This window comes from Drosophila serrata, unplaced genomic scaffold (assembly GCF_035046125.1).
Source record: "Drosophila serrata isolate PLE 108 unplaced genomic scaffold, ASM3504612v1 contig_273, whole genome shotgun sequence".
Lineage (NCBI taxonomy): Eukaryota > Metazoa > Arthropoda > Insecta > Diptera > Drosophilidae > Drosophila > Drosophila serrata.
Window position 1 is genome coordinate 978603 of NW_028257171.1, and position 15861 is coordinate 994463.

Sequence of the window (15861 nt, forward strand, 5' to 3'; positions counted from 1 at the left end):
TTTTATTTACAAATCACACTTTTCAGGCACCATAGTTGAGCAAAAATTAAATATTTCTAATGCCAGATCAATTTTTAAAATTTGTTGTCTCAGTATATAGAAATTAAGAAATTAAAAATTTTGTTGATCCATCGGCTTACTTACATATGTGACGCTAGGCAATTTCTAGATTTTATGGGCATCTCTTGTCCTTAAGAGGACCCTTAAATATATAATATAATATAATCCTTAAGCAAAACTTAAAAAAATTCATATATTTTATATAATTGATAATTCGATACTATCGATGCTTTTTACCACCACTATATCGATGGTTCAGTATACCATCACTACAGCTGTGGTTAAGTTTTTTTTTTTGTATATGATGGTAGCGTTCAGCAGAATAAGATGATCTAAATATATATGAATTTGTAAAATCATTGGAATTTCCGATGTCTTTTGCCCTCAAGAAAAATTAAATCGATCGCGATCTTGAATTGAAGTTCACCGATATTTTTATTTGATAATTATTTTTTAGTAAAAATTCTTTAAAAAACAAACAAAGTTTAATTCGCAAAGCTTTTATATGCCAGCTTTTATTGGGTTAATAAGTCCAATTAAATTTTTTATTTAAAAAAATGAGATTTTTAATCATTTTATATAATTAAACCCTTTTAAAAATTAAAAAAAGGCATGGGTTTAATTTTAAATTAATTTCTCTATATTTTTCTATTAATAAATCCGGTTTTAAGCGACGAATCACAAAATATATATAATGTTTGAAAATCACTGGTAATTTTGCATGTTATGGCAATATGAAAACCTGAGGTATTCTCATTCATTGCCGATATATTTATTTGAAAATTTTTTGCTGACAAATCAATGTTTAAAAGCACCATAGCTAAGTAAAAATTCAATATTTCTAATGCTAGTACACTTTTTGAAATTTGTGTTCCTAATATTTTTTAATTTCTCAACCAAAAGTTCAAAAAGTGTTGGCCAACTTATTTATTAGACATCTCGATATTATCGATTAAGTGTACCACCACTATCACCTGAACGCAACCGATGCTTTGAAAACAATATCGCAACATCGATATATATTCCTTTCAAATCAAAGTTTAAAAGCACCATAACTAAATAAAAATGGAATAATTCTAATTCCAGCACTTATTTAAAATTTGTTGTCCTAATATATTATAATTAAGTGATTAAGATCTTATTGACATATCGAAATATACACATATGAATCTATGCAATTGCCAGACTTAATCGGAATTTTTTGTCCCTAAAAGGAACTAAAATATTAATTTCTCAAGCAAAGTTTAAGAAATTCATGCCATCTAAAATATTTGTTAATCCGATACTATCGATGGAAAATACCATCACTATCACTATGGTCCAGTATACCATCACTATCTGTCAATTTCATTTTTTTTTTAAATTAATGGTTGCGTTCAGCAGTGCAATGTGAACAGAATCAAACTTTAAATTTTAATGATAATATTTTTTATTTAAAATAACTAAAGTGCGTAATTGAATTGATATTATATTATATGATATGATATTATATTTTTTTTATAAAATATTTTGTAAAAAATAAATAAAAAATATGCAAAAAATAAATAACCTTTAGTTCGAAATGCTTTTCTATACCAACTTTTATTGGGTTAATAAAACCAATTAAATTTTTTATTTTGAAAAAATGTGATTTTTAATCATTTTTTATAATTAAAGCCTTTTAAAGATAAAAGAAAGGCATGGGTTTAATTTTAAGTTCATTTCTAAATATTTTTCTATTAATAAATCATGATTTTAGCGACGAATCACAAAATATATATAATGTTTGAAAATCACTGGTAATTTTGCATGTTATGGCACTGTGGAAACCTGAGGTATTCGCATTCATTGCCGATATATTTATTTGAAAATTGTTTGCTTTCAAATCAATGTTTAAAAGCACCATAGCTAAATAAAAATTCAATATTTCTTATGCTAGTACACTTTTTAAAATTTGTGTTCCTAATATTTTTTAATTTCTCAAACAAAAATTTAAAAAGTGTAAGCCAACTTATTTATTAGGCATATCGATATTATCGATTAAGTGTACCACCACTATCACCTGAACGCAACCGATGTTTTGAAAACAATATCGTTACATCGATATTTGGGCAACCAAAACATCGCGATATAAATATATCAATTTGAGAAGAATCGATATATATATATATATATAGCAACCCTACATTTCAGATTCATTTTTTTTTAACAATTGGACGGGAAGACATGGAGCTCGAGATCTTGAACGCCAAAAACAGCAAGCCTTACGGCAAGGTAAAGGTGCCCTCCGGCGCCACGCCTATCGGCGACCTGCGCGCCCTCATCCACAAGAGCCTCAAGAGCACCCCGGAAGCCAACCGCCAGTCGCTGCGCCTGGAGGTGAAGGGCAAGAGTCTGAAAGACACGGACACCTTGGAGTCCCTGTCGGTGCGCACCGGCGACAAGGTGTACATCAAGGACCTGGGCCCACAGATTGGCTGGAAGACGGTGTTCCTGGCCGAGTACGCCGGGCCTCTCATCGTCTACCTGCTGTTCTACTTCCGCCCGGAGTTGGTGTACGGCAAGGCGGCCACTCTGCCGATTTCCCTAACCACCCAGTGAGTGTATGTGTGTGTGTGCGTGCGGTGCGCTGTGGCGAAAGTTGCTGAAACCCATCGATTTGGGTTGACCCAATGGCCCCGCTTATGCAAACTAAAACGCAACGCAACACCTCTGCATAATTAGCCAGCGACTAACTCGTTTTTCCGCTTGCACCCCGATCTCTTCCAGCATTGCCGCCGGCTGCTACACGGTCCACTATGTGAAGCGTCTGCTGGAGACGATCTTTGTCCATCGTTTTTCGCATGCCACGATGCCGCTGCGGAATCTATTCAAGAACTGTACCTACTACTGGGGATTCACCGCCTATGTATCCTACCATGTTAATCATCCGCAGTTCACCTCGCCCTGCATGTGCACCGTCTGGCCGGCTCTGGCTGCCTTTGCTGTATGTATTATTTAATGGACAATCGTATTAGTAGGAATAATAGGACCTTTGAAAATCAGGTTAAATTCAGAATTCGGTTTATAAGTAGTTTTAAAGAGTTTATAATATGACCTAATTTTTATGGGTTATAAACTTTTTAATTTTTCCTATTTTAAAAGCTTGCTACAGTTCAGGCACCACTATAACTTTTACTTGTGAACCTTAACTTTTGTTATCAAATCGCGATAAAACACCAAAGTTTCCCGCGATTTATACTTTAAAAATTTATTTAAAATGAGGTGTGTTAATTCTTCAAGTGTTGCCGTGTTGATAAGGCTTAGCAAATGCTGATAAGGTTCACTGAAACAATCGTTTTTAAACTAATCTTTAAAAAATATTTAAATTTAAAAATAGTACACCATTTTTGAAGAGGTGTTTAGTATTTATTAGCATTTCCGTAATTTAATTTATAACTATTACTTAATAACTTTCTCAATGCTAAATTTCCTTTATGTACAGTTTGAATTAGAAAGTAGATTTTGTTTTAGTTAATCACAATGTATAGCTGAAAATCTGAATAGGTAAAAGTTGCAATTTGTTATCATTTATTAATTGCAACCATGCATATTTTAATTTATTTATTAAACTAGTTTTGACATTCATATTAACCAAATAACTAAACCTTACTTTCAACTTTGCAGTTCTGCGAACTTGGCAACTTTTCGGTGCACATTGCCCTGCGCAACCTGCGTCCGCCCGGTACCAAAGTGCGCAAGGTTCCCGTCCCCGATGCAAACCCGCTGACCAAGCTCTTCAAGTGGGTTATTTTCAATTAAAAATTAACATAATTATATTAACCTTTGTATTTTCCCCGTCCGCAGCTTGGTGTCTTGCCCCAACTACACCTATGAGATTGGAGCTTGGGTCTCATTTTCGGTGATGACCTCTTGCCTCGCCGCCTACTTGTTCGCCTTCGCCGGCGCCTTCCAGATGACCGTTTGGGCCTTGGCCAAGCACCGTAACTATAAGAAGGAGTTCAAGGACTACCCTCGCGAGCGCTGCTCCATCTTCCCCTTCGTGCTGTAGGCGACGGACTTCCGTCTTACATATTCCAAACAATTACACATTTACATCTTGGTAGAATTTACGGGGTAGTTTGTAATGAACTTTGAGTTAAAGCAAATACATTTGGAGAAGCGTGCGCTTTTATCGATTTGTTGAACTTTGATCGCTGTGGGCAGTTCGCTGCGGGTATAATCAATGATTGCTGTTTATCTCGGGCTTTAAAAGGTGCGTGGTAATTCCCAGATGTGGAAAACTTTGTTAAGGTTTTGTTTATTATTATTTTTTTTATTATAATTATACCCTTGCTTGGTATTATATTTTTAGTCAAGAGCTTTAAAAGTAGTGAAGGAGTCATTTCCGACCCTAAACATCATATATATTCTTGATCATTATCAACAGTCGAGTTGATTTAGCCATGTCCGGTAGAAAATTTTTTTCAAAATTTTTAAAGGGTTAAAATTTTTAAAAATTGAAAATTTGTTTTAATATTTTTTAGATTTTTAATTGAGTATGCAGATTTGTTAATCTAATAAAAATTAGCATTGGAATGCTTACCAATTTAAAATTTATGCCTTTTTGGCTTAGTTATAAGTATTTTAAACTATGATTTCTCAAACAAATTGTCCAATAAAATATACATATTTGCCGATTAATAAAATTAGAATATTTTAAGCTCGTTATAACCGATTTCCAGTTCGATCATATAATTCGATTATAAAATATGTATTGTTTCCTTTCTAGTTTTAATACTTGTTTTAAAAACATATCAATGAGTTGATATTATCTAAATGGGACAAAACATTGGTACAAACCTATTAATAGTAAAAGTTTTGCAAGTTACAAAATCCTTTTTTGCGTTAATTGCTGTAAATCAATTAAACTCTTCCAATTTAGTTACAAATTTAATTTATTTACAAATATATTTAATAAACGCGGTCTTTTCAGGGCTGCAACTTTCCGACTCCCATCTCTAGCAAGCTAAGTTGGCTGCGGCTGCTGATTTTTTGTTTACTTTTTTGCCGGCAAATCAAATTGACATTTTTCGGGTTTTGCCATGAATCTGTTCGAGGAGCTGGACACCTTGGACCCCGGCTCCAAGCTGGTGCCGCCCCGCATCGAGACGCCCACGGCGCACAAGATTACGGTGCTGATACTGCTCAAACAATATGTGGTTGTAGGTGCTCCCCCTAGGTTTCCTCCAAAGAATCTTAATTTCAATTTAGTTTTCTCTTTTTCCTAGAATAAAAAGGCCTGCCTCGATACGGGCATATCCATGCGCACCCAGCGACGACGCATGTTCTATATGCTGCTCTTCAAGCTTGTCCAGGAGGCGGATATGTCCTACAACGAGCTGCACAACTTGCTGACCACCGGGCGCTATCGACTGGACACCCTGATGTTGGAGGCCTTCGAGAAGGCCATGTCCGAGTTCTGTGCGGGCAGCATCGAGTCTCTGTTTGACTTTACCGAGATACAGAACATCGACGAGATCCTCAACGAGAACTACGGCATCAGCCAGTTCAGCATGGTTGGAGTCTATGTGCGTCGCGTGGGCGTCGTCCTGGAGCGACTTAGTTTTGCCGAAATGATGGACATGTACAAGAATATCTGTTCGTACTACGAGAGAGGAGTTCGTGCATTGGCCACAGGACCGCGAAAGGCTATGGCTGGTGGAATTCTGCACAGAGAGGAAACGCCGCCTCCTTCGCTGGTAATAATCGACGAAACGCCAGGAAAAGAGACTCTTCACACCAAGAAAAAGGATAAGGAGGTAACCTTATCTCGTTGTGGAACGGAGGAGCGAAACCCGCTAAGCAAGTGGGCGCCCAAGCAAGCCAAGTTCTTCATCAACAAGCAGTCGGAGTTGCTGGACAGCAACGAGCGGAAAGCCCTGTCACCCCTGGAGCTGCAGAAGAAGGTGCAGGAGATCATACACGATCTGCCGCTGGCCACAACCCCCTATTTCCTGGGCTACATGAACCAGCTCCGAGTCAGGGACTACTCGAACGCTCTGTCCGCCCTCCACAGAGCCCTGGATCGCAGTCCCGTACGGCTGATGAGTCAGGAGAAGGGATATCAATACTTTTGCGTCAACCTGGCAGTGCTGCATGCCACTTTTGGACATAAGAAGGAAGCCCTGGCAGCCCTCAGGGAGAGTATAATGCTGGCCCAAGAGCACGGCGACAAGAGAAGCCTGAATTTGGCCAATACCTGGTACAGTCTGCTGAGGGATGAACTCCCCCTGTCTGCGGTTCTGAAGAGCGTACAGGAGGCAAGCGACTTGGATGGTTCCCTGCTGCAGAACTACACTCTGGCCCTGCACTTTGCCGTTAAGCTGGGCACAGTGGCTGGCTATCAACCTCTGCGCCTCTTCGATCTCCTCCAGCACAGCGATAATCTCACCAATCGTAACAACTTGGCGGATCACGCTTCCGAAGCTCTATCCTTAAGGAGCGCTGTGTGGTGCGCCTACGGAAGACATGAACTGTCTGCTCTTTATTCACAGGTTCTTTTGACAACCAGGGATCGTTTTGGCAATGGCTCCGCTGGTCTGGGTAGCGCCTTGGCTAGCTATGCCCTGTGGCTGCAGCTGCAGGGAGAGCACAAGCTAGCCAAGGTGCTGCTGCATCGTGCCAAGGAGCGCTTCCCTCGACTGCCCAGTGCCGAGGGCTGGATGATAAGCCAGTGCCATGTCGTTATCCAGGCTGGAATCTACCAGTGCCGCTGGCATGATGCCCTGAAAGCCTGCGATCAACTCTACCTGCTGGATCCCTCGGATGCTATTATGCAGCGTGCCTCTATCTACGTGGCCAAAAGGGAGTTCTTCAATGCGCGACGACTTCTGGACAAGCTGGCTTCCCAGGAGGATCTGCCCTTCCTCTTGCGTATGAGGATTCAAGTTCTTCTTGGTTACTGCGGCATGGCCGACGGACGCTTCTCGAGCGAGACTACACTGATCTTACTGCGCGTTGCCGAGAGTATGGCAGATTCACAGATGGACTACGAGCAGGCCTTGGTAGATCTGTTGCTGGCTCAACAATTGCTCCTCCTCGGCATGCCCCAGAAGGCCTACCAGGCTATCAAGCGCTGCATGCACGACATTCACATCAACGGCGGACTGTATGAGCGCGCCAAGACGGACTTTGTATTCGTTCGCTGTCTGCTAGCCATTAGTCCGAATAATGTGGAGGAACGGAAGGCGCAACTGCTAAAATCTCTGGAGATTCTGGAGCGTGCGGCGAAGTCCTTTAAGAATCTCTCGGCACATGCCAAAGTTCTGGACGTGTATGTCTTCTTGGCGCAGCGTTTCAATGAATTCGGGGAAAGGAACTTGAGGAACAAATATGCCGGAGAGTTCAGACGTTACTTTACGGATCATCCAATTCCAAGGGAATATTTAGGGAGTCCTTAGGTGCTCTTAGGTTTTAATAGAGGTATTATTAATTGAATGTTTACTGATATACAATGATTGGGCAGCGTTAGCAGGCAGAAAACAAAGCAGTCCCAAGCATGCGGGATTTATATCAGTAAATTATTCAAGAACTTGTTTGAATTTAACTCTTAATAAACATATTTTTATTAATTGGTTTAAACCGTAGTGGTTGCTTTTGTTTTTACACTGTGTACGTGAACTACAACGCTAACACCTATCTGAAACTTTCAGCTCGTTTCGTTCGAAGGGGGCGCCGGTCGTCGCCCCGATGATGGATGCTCCAGAGGTGTAGTAATGCGGATGCAGTGGATATGCTGGCATACGTAAATGCTGGGCTATGTTGTGGTTGGCTGGCAGACATCCGCGGCACCCTCGACTTCAACTTCTACTGCGACTGGGATTGTATTTGTTGGTATTGACAAACTTAAGCTAAACGTGTGGCAAAATTCCCAAGGTCTCTGGAGTTCCGCTGTCGGATGTATCTCGTAGAGCTAATATATGCGTATGTGGTAGATTTAACGAATCATGGGCAGGCTGGGTGACGATCCGGGCGCCATCGCACTGCTGGGTCCAAGCAAAACTTGCTTCTGCTGCGACTTTTGCAACTCCTCCATTTGGGCGCGTTCCGTCTCGAAGATGACCGGCGCAAACAGAATGACGGAGCTGGTGAAGAATATCCAGCTGGCATTGCACGAGAACGAGTACAGTCGTTTGCAGCCATTGACGGTGCCACTGGTAACGGCACCCACCGCCTTGCGTAAAGGTTCCGGAAACATCTCAGTCAAACCCCAGAACCGCTCGCCCATCGACTCGTCGGGTTCCTAGGATAAAGAGCATAAAAAAGGGTAAATATATTAGGAATTAATTATTCTTAGATACCTTTTTCTAGCTTAAGTTTTATGTATAAGGTTAGGGGGTTAGTAAAAACTTGCCAAAGATTGTTTTTAGTATAACAAATGATAAACTTAGCAGTTTGCCACAAAGATTATCTATTAAAAATGCAAAGTTTGGCTTACTAAATGTTTGAAATATTGACTAAATTAATCTTAATAGACGAATTAAGAAGCTAGTCTCCGTTTTGAACAAAAACATTTGAAAAATTCCAAATTATTTAACTAAATACCATATAAAATATATAAAAATGTTACAATTTAAATGACCTCCAAGTTTTCATTCATTAACATTACAACTTCATTGACAAAAAAACCCTATAAGGTCCCTGTGATGAGGGTTCCCTCCCTCATTTTGAGGTTATATTGCCTCCTGTTGTTTACAAACAGGCTCCATTCCAACTTACATCATCGTAGTTCTCCCCCTGGGGCTCATTCGATGGCTGAAATAAATAGAATGATAAATGTCGATTATTACAGGGTATTGGCGATTCGCTCTTGCGGGACAGCTGCTCTCTATTTCACCGACAATTACGTGAGCACGATAAGAACCGTGGACGGGTATACGCGGGGATGGGGGATTTGGGACCCACGTTTCTGGGGGATTGATTTTACTTACGGCCGCCACTGCCCGCCGCTCGGGCGTCTCATCCTTGCTACCGCCTAACGATGACATCCCGCTGTCCTTTTCGATGAACTCGATTTCAGGATCAGAGTCCATCAAATCCTCGATTTTCACTGTTTCGGTATCCACTTTTGCGGCTTTGACGGAACGCACACGGTTGGAGAATCACGGGTTCGCGTTATACGCAACCCTTTAGCAGCACACCCACGGATGTTAGGACGGACAGACGGCGGAAAATGCAGTTTGCACTGGCATTTAATTGAGCTTTAACGGAAAAATCACTCGCTTTTTCTTTGCAATAAAAATTGATTTTGGTTTCCTCGTGAACTTACTGGTGTGACCAGATTTCGTTGCGTTGATTAAGCCATAACGCGTCGCGCCTATCGATTAAATTAAAATTTCCGGAAAAGCCATTTTTCCACATTAAACGGATTTTTCTAGCGATTTCACAAGCAACGTTCTGACATATTCATAAAAAAGCATAGGAATCAGAGTAAAAATTTTGTAACCAGCGATGCCAGATAGCTTGTGATTTTTCCGATTCGATTGGCGCCACTAATCGATAATTCGCACCGGAAACTAACGCGAGATTGAGAAATTTGTATTCCATTGAGTTTTGTTACTTTTTTAAATACAAAAAAAGAGAAAATCTTTAAATATAAATTTTGTCCCAGCGAACTTTCACAAAACGTCCATCGCTTTAATTTATAAATTGCAGTTGCCACAAGAGCGCACTTCTACTCTTCGAAACTGATACTGATACTCACTTTTTCTTCGGCTTCACTCATCGTTATTCAAGTTCTAGGGGGATTTTTTATAAACACACAATATTTTACGCAGAGTAGGAATTTTGAAACGTTCTGAAATAAAGCAACACAAATTTACATCTGCTTGTATATCCAGACCACCGCCTGACAGTGTTATGAAAGGCTTACTGTGTACAGTTGTTGGGAGTTAAATAACAAAACATTTATTGAGCGTTGGTGTACCGATATTTATTATTTCGCACCTCCTTTTCCGAATCGAAATCGCAATTATAAATTATGAAATCATTAATATACCTAAACCAAATATGTTGTATCTACCACTTTAGTATGCGCATATAGATAATGTCTTAGTTGTTCTGTAATTCGTGTTATCCAGTACATATACTATATAGATAATATTAAGTACATATGTATGTAGTTCGATCGTAAACATAAACAGCAATCGTGTTATAATAGTATATTGTTGGGTAGGTATATAGTCCTGCGTATATGTTAAGCACATTTAGAGGTCATAAAAAACTACTTGAGTGAAGTATATATATCGGGTATATTCCATATTTAATAGTTAGAATTTATCTTGGAGCTTTGATTCGGTTTTCCATTTTGATTTTCGATTTAAATTGGGTTTTAATTTGCTTTGCCGTTGCTGTTCTGTTGTAAATACCATACAAAAGTTGTGGTTTGCGTTCCTTGTTTTACCCATTTGACTATTTGTACCTTTGACCTGATTTAAATACGTTCATTATATGTTCTGCGGTGCGTCAACTTTACCCATAAAAAGTTTTAATGTAATATATATATATATATATATATATATATATATATATATTCCTTGCTAATTCTCATTGTTCACTGATGTTTCAAAAGAGCACTTTTATTAAATATATATATTCTTTGTTTGAATTTCCAACTGCTCTAAATTTGTATCAAAAAAGGATATTTTGAAATGAATAGAAAATTAATCTTCTGAAACCGCAATGCCTTAAATCGATGAGTAATCATTATACAAAAATTATTAATTATTTTACTTTGCTGAATTATCTATGGGACGGCAATATGCAATGGACTTTAATTTCGAGAGGATGCAAAGAAAATTAAAAAAATAAAGTTTGACTAGATTTTGAACTGAACAACTTCCGTCTTTGATTAGTTTTCCCATTTTTTTTGGGTGATTTTGATTACTTAAACTCTTGGTTTCATTTAACATTGTATATATATGTATATAATCTGGCTGTTATCCTTAGGTAACTTCCCAAAACTAAAATTAAATATTTTCTGTTTTTCTTATATAAAGTGTTAACATTTATTTCCTTAGGTCTAACAAGTTTGAAACAATTTTTGTTTGTTTTTGGGGGTATTTGAAACACGCATACATTGAAAGCAGCATAACTACAATAAAATACAAATATATGAATCTGTTTTTGTTCATCTCCAAATTTAGATATATGATTTTATTGTATTGTTTTGTTTTTAATATTTCTCTTTTAATTATTCTTTATGCCTGCTCATTGTTTTCGCAGCACCCTAAACACAATATCACTCACGCGCTCAGACTTATCCGAATATGCATTTTTATGTTTATGTGTGTGTCTGTATGTTATGTCTGTGTGTGTGTTTGTGTTTGTGTTGAACTAATTTCTTTAATTTGTGTTGCAAATTTTCTACAAAAATAGCCCTAGAATTTTCCATTGCAATTTTCCTTTTTTGCTCCATTAACTTAATTTATAGAGAAAATGAATAAATTTTTACTTTTTACAATCAACGGAACTTTGAAACTAATTTACATGTGTATGTGTTGTGTGTGTGGGTGTATTTTTTGATGTAACTAAAAAGTTTTTAATGTTTGGGTGTTTGTGTGTGTGGCCTGCCTTGCACTTTTTCAAACCCTTGTATATATAAATAATTTTTCATATTTGTTGTTGTAGAAAATTTTAAACAATTATTTTCTGCACATTTGCAGTTGCATTATTATTATTATTATTATTTTCTGCATGTCTGAGTATATTCTTAATAGCTTAACAATTATGCTGAAGGGGTTAACTCGGCCTGCACATTCCACTCGAAATTGTCGGTTTGCTCCTCCAAGTCGAGCGTAAATTGCTTAGAGCAAAAGTCTCGTGAATTCTGCAATTAAAACAAAACAAAAATATAACAAAAGGTTAGAAAATCCATTACGAATAATTGTTGGGGTAAGTGAAATAAAATGCAAGATTTCCTGGTGGTAAAAGAGGCATGAAAAACAAGTTGACCCACAAATTGTACACAGAAAAATTTTAGTTTAGAATTTTTAAAGCTTTTTTGTATATATCATTCAGCTTTAACTTATTTTTCTGGTTTCTTTGTCAACTCAACACTAAACTTAAGCCAATTTCTCTGATCAAACGCAATAAAACTGATTTGTGGCAAAGGGCTATTTCCCCTGACAGCTTTCCCACCTAGCAAAAAAAGAACATAAAACAACAAAAAAGAAGAACCTTCGATAACACACAGATGAGATAGCCAAACTATATAAACTGTCGCCTCGGGTAATCACGCCTCCAAATGAAACGAACTACATTCTCTGTTTATGGACCTGAATCCTGCCTGGTTAAGGTGGTCCGCTGGAGGCGACGTACGTGTTGCTCTGGCCAATCGTCCAATCCAATCCGGTACACACACAGTGCAGTGTCAGCGAAATCGAGCGGCCAACGTTGCGTATACGTTATATAGTACGTATACGTACGGGTACAATGTCGATGTCGATGTTGCTGATGTGGATGCCGGTGCAAAGTAAATAGAGCAAAGGCAAAGGAAAGGCAACGAAAGAACACTTAGAAAAAAACAAGAGAAGTCGCAGGGAATTGAATTATAAGATTGAATTTTTATATACGAATTTTTATGACAAATCAATATTTAAAATCCTCATAACTAAGCCAAAAAAGCGTAAAATTACAATCGGAAAGCTGTCCTATGTTAGTTTTTATTAGCTTTATAAATCTGCATACTATATTTAAAATTTAAAAAAATTAACATTTTTTATGAATTTTTGACAATTTTAATGATGTAAAATTGGTGAAAAAATTAAAAATTTTTTTTTTCTTCCGGAGATAGCCAGATCGACTCGGCTGTTCCTGCTGATCAAGAATATATATGATTTATAGGGTCGCAAATGATTCCTGTACTGTTTTTTAAGCTTTTGACTGAAGTTATCATATCCTGAAAGGGTAAAATAAACTAAAAAGTAAAGGGTATTAGCTTCTAGATGATTATGAATTCAATCCCTGGAAAATATTCTAGTTTTCTAAAACATTTTCTTATTTTAATATCTAATATTAATAACTCTCTGTTAGGTTGAATTTTTTCTGAGTGCAGCAAAATGAGTAAATAAATTGCAGATGCCAGCAAACAAATGGTCGGCGAGGTTGCGAGCCGGGCTCGAACTTTGTCTGAACCAAAGGAGGCGGGGGCCTTTGTGGGCGTTGCTGACATGTCAATGCGTTACAAGGTCAAAGTATCAACTAGCGAGGCGATGGCATATGAACCTAATGATACAAGGGATTCCACACCGGCCAAGCACACGCACACACACAGCTGTGCGCAAAAAAAAAGAAAACAAAATAAAATAAAGAAACACTAACAAAGAGGACACTCGAGCGAGCTGTGTGTTTGTGCATGTCCCTCATATTAGTTTAAGTTTATTAAACCAATTTAATGCCACGCAAGGGAATCCCAGTGCTGCCGTTTTTGCTGCTGGTTGCAGAAAAGCCCGGGGATGTGGCAACATGTATATAGGAGGTGTCCTGAGGTAATACCCACCACCCCCGAGTACTCTTTTTCCACTTTGTTCTGTAGGTAACTGCATTATAGACTCTCCTTTTCATTCTCATTTTTTTGTCTTTGCTGTATCAAAAAGTTTTTTATGCCTGAAACTTAAATGCAGACCTCAGGTCACTCTTAGGAAACTAAGGAGTTTACGACTAAAGGATACCTTTTGGGGTGTAGAAAGTTTTTTAGGTTCTTTTTATCAAGAAGACATACTCTTTTTATTATTCGTTTGATAGAGTTTTCGAGTCGGTATATGAGGACAACTTTAAAGGGATTTACAACTTTTTTATTGTGCACAAAACCGATAAGAAAATATGGTTTAAAAACATTAAATATCAAGTTTATTTACTTTTTTGACTGAAATGCCTTGGAACTTTACAAAGGTAAAACTAAAACTTTAGTAAAACAACTTGATTGCATCTAAAATTTAGTTACCTCTTTTTTTAAAGCACCACAATTGGTTTTTAAGGAACCTATAAACCCTAGCTATATTTCGCCAAGACACCCGGTATATAAAAACTTTTACGAGTAAACAAACAAATAAACATTGTGCCGCATTAGGTGAACTCCTGTTGCTAATAGTCCGAGGTTAATAAACTTTGCGGTGGACCCTGGTATTTGTTTAGCTGATTTATGAGCGAGCAGTTTTCGGGTGCGTTGGACAAATATTGACACGAGTTTATCGTATTTTATGTTACCACTTGATTAAGGCACAGACGGGAGCAGATGCAGGTAAAATACATTACAAAATATACAAAACTGCATCCTAAAATATTTATTAAATAATTTAAGTTAATCGAATCAAAGATTTCCTTTTGTTTTATATATATTTTGTTTCTTAAAACCACTGTATAAAATGCTAAACTAACTTTGTGTTCCCCCTCAATTTTTCGCCAGTGCACAAATGTCCTTTCAAGCGTATGCCTGCGTCACCACTGTCCTTTAACTGCGGCTGCATTCTCTCACACACACACTTACCCTCGTAATTGATGCGCCCGTCCTGGTCCAAGTCAGCGATGACCAGGAGCTGTTCCAGTTGCTGCTCATTCAAGGGCTCACCAATCATCTCCATGGCGGTCTGCAGCTCATCGCGCGTTATAAACCCATTGCCATCACGATCGAATACTCTGTAGTCAGAAAGGATTAGCTGTTCCGGTGTATATAACTAAGGATATGGAGGGGAGGACACTCACCTAAATGCGGCTATCAAGTCCTCGGTGACATCATCGGCCTCGTCCACCGGCTTGCTATTGCTGGCACTATCCTCTGGTTGCTGCTGGTCATCCCGCAGCGCCTGGATCCTGCCAACCCATTGCAGGAACTCGGCCTCGTTGATTAAGCCATTGCCTGGAAAAAGTAGGAAAAACCCGAGTTTTGCAGGTGAGAAATCGAGTTCAATGAATTTTGTGGCAAATTGAGATACTAAGCAAGTGCAACAGTCGGGTTTCCAGGACGATAATTGGTTGCAGAGAAGGAAACGAAAAGGAAATAGGTCTTGAAAATCAGTTAATTAGTTAATTATAAATAAAATATTTTGAAGAAATTAAAAGTGTATTTTCTTCTTTCAAACTTGAAGTTCCTTTGCCATTTCCCATTATTAATTTCCTGTTAAATTCAAAACTTTTTTCCTGTGTACAAACAGAATGGCAACATTTTTCATGAACAACATTTCCCAGCACCCAAAATTGAATGCATTTTCATTCGCCCGTGTATACACGCCTCAGTCCGCGTGCACAACAACGAGGACATCCTATTGTTGGCCCAGGACATGCTCGTTGGCAGTTAGGCTGCATCCTAATGCTGTGCTCAGGTGGCTGGCATTGTCAGAAGCATTTCCGGCTGAGATCTCCGAGACCATTAACATGCAAAAAAAAAAAAAAAAAGAAATGAAAAAAATCAAAACCGAAAAGCTTAGGCAAAATCCTAAGCCAGTGAGCTCAACTTTTACTCTGCTGCTTCTGAAACTTTTATAATTAAACGCAGAAGATATAGCCGCCCGGAAAAACCTTTTGCACTCTGCTCTTCGGCCTTGACCTTCACTACAATAACAACAACTACAAAAAAGTAAAAGAAAAATAAATGCGGGGAAAAAAATAGCAAAGAGGAAAACAAAGCCAAAAGAAATTCGCTGACTCTGCGTGTGAATGGGAATGAAAATGAAGTTGAAATCTGCGATAATCTTCTCTCGCATAAATTTTCGTGGCCAAAGCCGAAAGGATATACATATATATATAAAAAAAGTAGGCTAGATGTGGGTGGTATCATTCGCATTT

General features: G+C 38.2%; 4 protein-coding genes across 12 annotated transcripts in view; 2 read left to right on the plus strand and 2 right to left on the minus strand.

The window, feature by feature from the left end:
- Nucleotides 1-2109: 2109 nt before the first annotated feature.
- Sc2 (trans-2,3-enoyl-CoA reductase Sc2) lies at nt 2110-4205 on the plus strand. The gene is made up of 4 exons (XM_020951977.2): nt 2110-2636; nt 2809-3025; nt 3706-3821; nt 3886-4205. The coding sequence occupies exons 1-4, from the start codon at nt 2266-2268 to the stop codon at nt 4088-4090; spliced, it is 909 nt and encodes a 302-aa protein (XP_020807636.2). The 5' UTR covers nt 2110-2265; the 3' UTR covers nt 4091-4205.
- An 801-nt stretch (nt 4206-5006) lies between these two features.
- Nucleotides 5007-8323, plus strand: ida (anaphase promoting complex subunit 5 ida). Its single transcript, XM_020952004.2, has 2 exons — nt 5007-5243; nt 5310-8323. The coding sequence occupies exons 1-2, from the start codon at nt 5124-5126 to the stop codon at nt 7479-7481; spliced, it is 2292 nt and encodes a 763-aa protein (XP_020807663.1). The 5' UTR covers nt 5007-5123; the 3' UTR covers nt 7482-8323.
- On the minus strand, nt 7623-9984 carry mge (translocase of outer mitochondrial membrane 22 homolog mge). 2 transcript variants are annotated; one of them, XM_020952006.2, is made up of 3 exons: nt 9785-9984; nt 8800-8835; nt 7623-8323 (listed from the first exon to the last, which is right to left on the minus strand). In XM_020952006.2, the coding sequence occupies exons 1-3, from the start codon at nt 9803-9805 to the stop codon at nt 8018-8020; spliced, it is 363 nt and encodes a 120-aa protein (XP_020807665.1). In that variant the 5' UTR covers nt 9806-9984; the 3' UTR covers nt 7623-8017. The 2 variants fall into 2 exon arrangements, with proteins under 2 accessions (XP_020807665.1, XP_020807664.1); XM_020952005.2 differs by lacking the exon at nt 9785-9984 and adding an exon at nt 9012-9355.
- A 2-nt stretch (nt 9985-9986) lies between these two features.
- The window catches only part of Eip63F-1 (Ecdysone-induced protein 63F 1), a 32587-nt gene continuing 26712 nt past the window's right edge, over nt 9987-15861 (minus strand). For all 8 annotated transcript variants that reach the window (XM_020951990.2, XM_020951992.2, XM_086834692.1 and 5 more), the window contains 3 exons: nt 14782-14935; nt 14567-14715; nt 9987-11908 (listed from right to left, as the gene is read on the minus strand). In XM_020951990.2, the coding sequence (XP_020807649.2) occupies nt 11886-11908; nt 14567-14715; nt 14782-14935 (326 nt within the window). In that variant the 3' untranslated portion in view covers nt 9987-11885. The remainder of the gene's footprint in view (nt 11909-14566; nt 14716-14781; nt 14936-15861) is intronic.

Excerpts from the sequence above, each read along its gene's own strand:
- Sc2 (XM_020951977.2), top strand. The coding sequence starts at position 2,266 with ATGGAGCTCGAGATCTTGAACGCCAAAAACAGCAAGCCTTACGGCAAG. Across the intron at positions 2,637-2,808 it reads CCGATTTCCCTAACCACCCA|CATTGCCGCCGGCTGCTACA; the intron begins GTGAGTGTATGT and ends GATCTCTTCCAG. Across the intron at positions 3,026-3,705 it reads CGGCTCTGGCTGCCTTTGCT|TTCTGCGAACTTGGCAACTT; the intron begins GTATGTATTATT and ends TCAACTTTGCAG.
- ida (XM_020952004.2), top strand. The coding sequence starts at position 5,124 with ATGAATCTGTTCGAGGAGCTGGACACCTTGGACCCCGGCTCCAAGCTG. Across the intron at positions 5,244-5,309 it reads TGCTCAAACAATATGTGGTT|AATAAAAAGGCCTGCCTCGA; the intron begins GTAGGTGCTCCC and ends TCTTTTTCCTAG.
- mge (XM_020952005.2), bottom strand. The coding sequence starts at position 9,113 with ATGGACTCTGATCCTGAAATCGAGTTCATCGAAAAGGACAGCGGGATG. Across the intron at positions 8,836-9,011 it reads AGCGGCGGGCAGTGGCGGCC|CCATCGAATGAGCCCCAGGG; the intron begins GTAAGTAAAATC and ends TATTTATTTCAG. Across the intron at positions 8,324-8,799 it reads AGGGGGAGAACTACGATGAT|GAACCCGACGAGTCGATGGG; the intron begins GTAAGTTGGAAT and ends TCTTTATCCTAG.